Source organism: Suncus etruscus, chromosome 8 (genome assembly GCF_024139225.1).
Source record: "Suncus etruscus isolate mSunEtr1 chromosome 8, mSunEtr1.pri.cur, whole genome shotgun sequence".
Classification (NCBI taxonomy): domain Eukaryota; kingdom Metazoa; phylum Chordata; class Mammalia; order Eulipotyphla; family Soricidae; genus Suncus; species Suncus etruscus.
In genome coordinates this window covers 32,710,184-32,716,254 of record NC_064855.1, presented here as the reverse complement: position 1 = coordinate 32,716,254, position 6,071 = coordinate 32,710,184, and the positions used below count along the sequence as shown (strand labels likewise).

The 6,071-nt window shown below is 48.2% G+C and overlaps 1 protein-coding gene across 1 annotated transcript; it reads left to right on the top strand.

The window, feature by feature from the left end:
* Nucleotides 1-84: 84 nt before the first annotated feature.
* Nucleotides 85-5,767, top strand: THYN1 (thymocyte nuclear protein 1). Its single transcript, XM_049778321.1, has 7 exons — nt 85-244; nt 2,056-2,231; nt 3,403-3,471; nt 4,491-4,583; nt 4,845-4,940; nt 5,150-5,300; nt 5,598-5,767. The coding sequence occupies exons 1-7, from the start codon at nt 202-204 to the stop codon at nt 5,642-5,644; spliced, it is 675 nt and encodes a 224-aa protein (XP_049634278.1). The 5' UTR covers nt 85-201; the 3' UTR covers nt 5,645-5,767.
* Nucleotides 5,768-6,071: the final 304 nt, after the last annotated feature.

Sequence of the window (6,071 nt, the reverse complement as noted above, 5' to 3'; positions counted from 1 at the left end):
TGGTTAGAAAGGTGGAAAGGGGGGGTGCAGATAAGCAGGGGGAAGATTTCAGGAGCTGCAGCACAGTTATCTAACTGCTTTTTTTGCAAAATAGTCCGAGTCCCGAGACACTGCAGCTCCGAATCTCTGGCTGGCTCTGCATAGCTTTCTGGAGGGAGCTTGTGGGACCTTTCGCTCGATTCCAGAGCCTGCGGGGACACCATGCCGAGACCCCAGAAGAGACTGGCGGGGGCTGCGAGGCCAGGTGAGCTGCGCCTCAGCTGCAGAGTGTACGGAGCGGACCCCCCTCTGGCACCCTTACTGCAGTATTACTCCTCCCCAAACTCGCTCTGTTTGCTTGTTCGGTAACAGTTTGGAAAGAATAACAAAAAATGCACCTGATAGTAAGGTTCAAGAACATACAGTTCCTGCTTAGATGAAAGGCGCCGGTAACCCGTCTACTGGTATGGAGGAAAGTAGCAGCTCGAGTCTCGACTTAACCAGGCAGAGAAAGCGAGAGATGCCCTTTCTCCACTCACGAGGATGAAGAGCAGGAACAGAGGACGGGGATTTGGTAGTAGGGGTGCTCTTGGAGACTTTCACGGGTGTTGGGGCGCCAGGGACCAAGACCAGGAGGTAGGGAGAAGTAGATGCCCGCTGGGGATAGGGCAGTTGGGCTTTAAATAAGGAATTATGCACGGGCTAGAGAGAGACTGGGCACTGGGCCCTTCTAGGTCCTTTCCCTAGCCCCCCAAAGCAGGAGTGATCCCTGAACAAAGTCAGGACTAAGCCCTGAGAAAAAGAGAAATTGCTGGGGACCCACCCCTGTTTAACAGGCCTGAAGCAGGGAGATCTTGATTAAGAAGAAACAAGATAAAAATGCCTGTGATTGGTGGGTGGGGAGTAGCCACTGCTTCATAGCTTGAGATCCCCTGCTGTCCTCTCTAGTTCAATATTACTTAGAACTAAATAATAATCATCAAAGGGAGAACATTCTTTGGTCCAATTCCTAACTACCTTTATCTACCTAGCCTAGACTTTCAAACATTCAAGGACATCTTCAGTGGCATGCTGATTCTGCTTCCACTTGCTGTCACCTGGGATCACTGCCCAGGAGGACATTTGCTGAGTAACGTCAGGGGGGCACATAATGTTTAGAGTGTCACCTGAAAAACTTCAATAGGCTGCAGCAATAGTACAGCGGGTAGGCCACATGCCTTGCATGTGGCAGATCCAGGTTTGATCCCCAGCATCCTATTTGGTCCTCCGAGCCTTCTAGGAGTGACCCAAAAATCCAAATTTTAAAAACTGTAATAAGGATTATCTGTTGGTTCCCTGATGTATTCTAGATGCATTGTTTCTAGTTCTTCAGAATAAACTCTGGATCATAAATCCAAATTTATACAGTCTAAAATGAGAAGTCTTTTCTGACTTCCTTGCCAGCAGAAAGGGGAAGAGAGCCTGCAAAGCATTTGTGCAAGGAAAAAAAAAATCTATGCTGATGACAGTAACTATGAGTACTATTTATGAGTGTGTGCTGTAGTACTTGCTCAAGTAAAGTCATTTGCTGTATCTTACTTGGCCTCATTAGTTCCTTCACTGGGGAAAAACACCTCAGAAAGGCCAGGAGAAAGAAAATATTTTGTGGCTGTCTTACCAGCCACACCTCTAGAACCCTGAGCCTAAATCTAACTGTGGAGGCTCGTCCCATCCTGTGGGACTTTGTTTTATTTATTTTTATTTATTTATTTTTTTTTTGTTTTGTTTTTTGACTTTGTTTTATTTTAAGGGGTTACTCCTGGCTCTTTGCTCAGAAATTGCTCCTGGCAGGCTGGGGGGACCATATGCGATGTCGGGATCCAATCCAGGTTTGTCCTGGGTCGGCTGCATGCAAGGCAAATGCCCTATTGCTTGCCCCTCCTGTGGGATTTTGTTATTGGCTCATTTTCTTAGTTATTTCTCATTAAGACCTGCATCTTAGGGGCGGCCAGTATCTGAGGGGTCCAGGATTCGAATTCTGACTCTCACACTGATGCTTCTGCTGTAGTGCTCAGAGCAGTACCACCTGTCTTCCAGCTTCTACTGCAGGCAAGAAGGGGGCCACTGGAAAATGTGCCAAGCTGGAGCAGGCTGGTGAGGTTGAAGGTGAAGTGGAGAACTCTGGTCCCACCAGCACCCAGGAGAGCCTCGGCAGCTACTGGCTGATGAAGTCAGAGCCTGAGAGCCGGCTGGAGAAAGGCGTGGATGTGAAGGTGGGTACAGTCTCTGGCCTGAGAAAAGTTCTCAGGGTTCTATCTCCTGTGCTGGACTTGGTTGGTAGGGAGGTTGTGACATATCCTGAAGTGCTCAGGGGGTTCTTCCTGCTCTGCTCATGAGTGACCCAATTTCTGGGAACCATTTCTGTTGTCAGAACTGGAAGCAGCTGCATAGCCGTGGGCAAGCACGCGCTTTTCCCACTGGATGCTGCCTCTAGATACCTTTGCTTGCCTCTGCCAACGTTCACTGCTATCACTCAATGCTTTGGTAGTCTGTCTACTCCAGAGAAGTCTGAACAGTATTACAATATTCCTTGGAACTGGGCTATCAGAGCAAGAAAGTAAGCAAATGGCACTGCAGTGTTCCAGTGAATGTTGATCCACCTGGCATGGGGTTCAATTTGACCTGAAATCTGAGGTTTGGCAAATCATAAACAGTATTTTGGTCTCAGGATCCTGTTCTCTTACCACATCCACGCATATAGGTCCCTGCCAACATTTTCAAGGGAACATAGGGTTCCCTTAAAGCAACTGGCCTTAATAACAATCCAGAGAAAATACAGATACTCCTCTCGTAACGACCTACCTTTTTAGCGACTGCTCGCACTTACGACCGTCTCTTCAACATTATTTTATTTTATTTTAAATATCCCTTTTCTGTCTTGTACACTCTACAGTACCATACTGTGGTTCTTGGTGCTTTAAAGTACCTACTTTACTAACTTTATATTCTGTAATGCATTGCAATACTGTGTGTAAATTCACAACCTTTGCAAATGAAAAGAAGTGGAAGTTTTCTATTTGATCTTTCTTGTTATTTTACTTATTCAGAATACTGTATTGTCAAGTACTATGCATATATTGTACTACTGTATACAGTACATGCAGTTCCTCACTTAACAACCAAGTCTTTGAAACGGAACTTGGTCGTCAAGCGAGGAGTATCTGTATACCTTGAAGTATCTGATATTATAGTAAGTGAAATGCAGAGCCAGATTAATATCGGCTACTTTATCCATCCCTCTGAACCTTAGAATAAAACAAAATAATGTAAGAATTTTTCTTGCCCTGAGGTCCTTTGCAGGCCTGTGCAGTGGCTGACTTACTTTCACTACAGCAGTAGCACTTCCTGGGGTGCAGGCCGTGTACATGAATGACTGTTTCCTAGTTCAGCATCGAGGATCTCCAAGCTGAACCCAAGCAGACAGCGTGCTGGGATGGTGTTCGCAACTACCAGGTGAGAGTAGGCCAGTGTGCACTGGGCTCAGACAGTGCGTCTCTCGTGGCCCCTATTGGACCAAACCTTCCAGGACAGGCTGCACTTTGCCAGAACCCAAATCTGACCCGAGTCAAGGAACTTGACCCTAATTTTTTGGCCCCCACATGCTGTATTTCCAAACCTGAGTGAGTAGGTCTGAATCAGGGTCACTGCGCTAATTACTAAACCAAGACAGTCATGAGAGAGAAAAGCATGGAGTCTGGGGCTTCTAGCCTCATTGTCTGCAGGCCCACCAAACCAAAACCTTTCATCTTCTCAAATCACACTGGGAGGGGGAGGGTCAGGTAAGAGACAAAAGTATCTATCAAGCTAATCTAGTCTGGTCTAGTGGACTTTTACATGTCAAAGGGTGAAAAGGAAAGAGGAAGCTGGGGAACACCTGTTTTAGGTAAAAATGGGATGTTCTAACTTAATGCTCAAATAAGCTGTGTTCTGGCCCATGCCCTGGTACAAGTTTGCCTTTGGGCAAAGGCAAGAACTAAATGGAGGGGGCTGGCGTGATAGCACAGGGAGTAGGGCATTTGCCCTGCATGCATCCAACTGTGGACCAACCTGGATTCAATCCTCAGCATCCCATCTACCATAATCCTGAGTACTGCCAGGTGTGCCCCACCCCAAAAGAACTAAATGGAAAGGGACTTGAAGAGATGTAGTCAAGAAAAAAAAATGTGTAGGGTTGGAGAAATAGTACAGGGGTTAATCTCTTCCCCTGTAGGCTGGCATAATCCCTAACACCAAAAGGTTCCCCTGGTTCTGAGTATCACCAGGAACAGCCCTGCTCAGCATCACTGAGTGGTTTGTGGAGTTCCAGACACCAGAATCCCAGCAGCACCGGGCTCTGGTACAGAACTCACAGCCTGGCTAGCCAGGATTTGCCAGGAGACTCCTGAGCCTCCCTTAAAGTTTATTCAATCAAAGCAGATTTGACTTCACGCTCAGTGGAAAGGCTGATTCTTGCTGCTTCTCCCCTGGAATAGGCCCGGAACTTTCTCAGAGCCATGAAGTTGGAGGAAAAGGCTTTCTTCTACCATAGCAACTGCAGAGAGCCTGGAATCGCAGGCCTGGTGAAGGTAAGGTGCAGAGCCTTTCTCTGAGTGTCCCCCTCTCTGAGACACTGGCTTGTACAGCCAGAGGGATTGAGTTAATGAGCAGAGGAAGTGCACTCTGCCCTACCCTGTCAGAAATGTGGAGAGACTTGGTCTGTGACCAACATTGGATATTATTTCCACTTGCCCTTGTTGGCCTCCCAGAATGGCTTTGGGCTGATCATATGACCCTGAACCTCACACTGGCCATGCTGCTGAGTGCCTGGGACCCTGACTATTTTTCAGATTGTGAAGGAAGCTTACCCGGACCACACACAGTTTGAGAAATGCAACCCCCATTATGATCCCTCCAGCAAAGAAGACAACCCCAAATGGTCCATGGTACAAGGGGGGGTGGTCAAATGGTCCATGGTACAAGGGGGGGGTGTCAAGTGGTCCAACGTACAAGGGGGGGTGCTTGGGGACAGGGAGTTGAAGAAATTGACAGTGGTACCCAGCCTTGGGTCATGAAACAGATTGTGGTGCAAGCTGCTTGTGGAATGTCCCACACGTGGCCAAACCTGTTATCCGACCCTATTCTCACTCTCCAGGTGGATGTACAATTTGTTCGGCTAATGAAGCGTTTCATTCCGCTGGCTGAGCTGAAAACCCACCACCAGGCTCACAAAGTCAGTGGAGGCCCCTTAAGAAACATGCTTCTCTTCACCCGCCAGAGACTGTCCATTCAGCCCCTGACCCCAGGTAAGAGCAGACACTTCCAGTCACTGTACCCAGGGTGACTGTGGGAGCACAGCAGGGAGCCGGAATCAGGCTCCTCCTGGGGATATTCATGTGTCCCCATGCCCTAGTGCCTATCGTTGACTGAATAGAACTACCCTGTCCATCTGATAATTGAGCATGAAGCCGCCCTTGCCCCTTGGTTGACTGGGCACTTCACCTGATGGGCAGAGGCTGCCCCTGCTCATCGGGTAACCAGCCTGACCTCCCCAATGGGCACAGAGCCAAGACCTGATTTCCTCCTCTTTCCCATTTCGGCAGAAGAGTTTGAGTTTATTTTAAGCCTGGAGGATGGAGAGCTGAATTAGCCAAGAACCTGCTGGATCAGGCCAGACCAGATCCCCAAGAAATCCAGCACCCCACCCTCAGAAGACACTGGGCATTGCCTAGCCTGCACACCTGTCTACAGGAAATAGGAGCTTGTTATCTTTGTTACCTTGTTATGCAATAAAACTTTGTCCGTTGAGGCTAGAAAGCTTTGCACTTGAGGACAGGGGAGCCACCCACTTCTCCCCTTACAGCAATCGTCTGGAGCCAGCTCCCCTCCCAAGGGCACCTGCCAACCAGGTACCGTTTTTTTTTTTTTTTTGCAGGCTGTCAGGCTGACACTCTTGAGGTGTGGGGCGACACCTGGTGGTGCTTAGAGATCATATCAGCCCAACTCTTGGTGTTGCATAGAAAACCCTAAGCAGCCCTGTGGTGGACTCTCAGCTTGTGAGATAAAACAAAATAAGC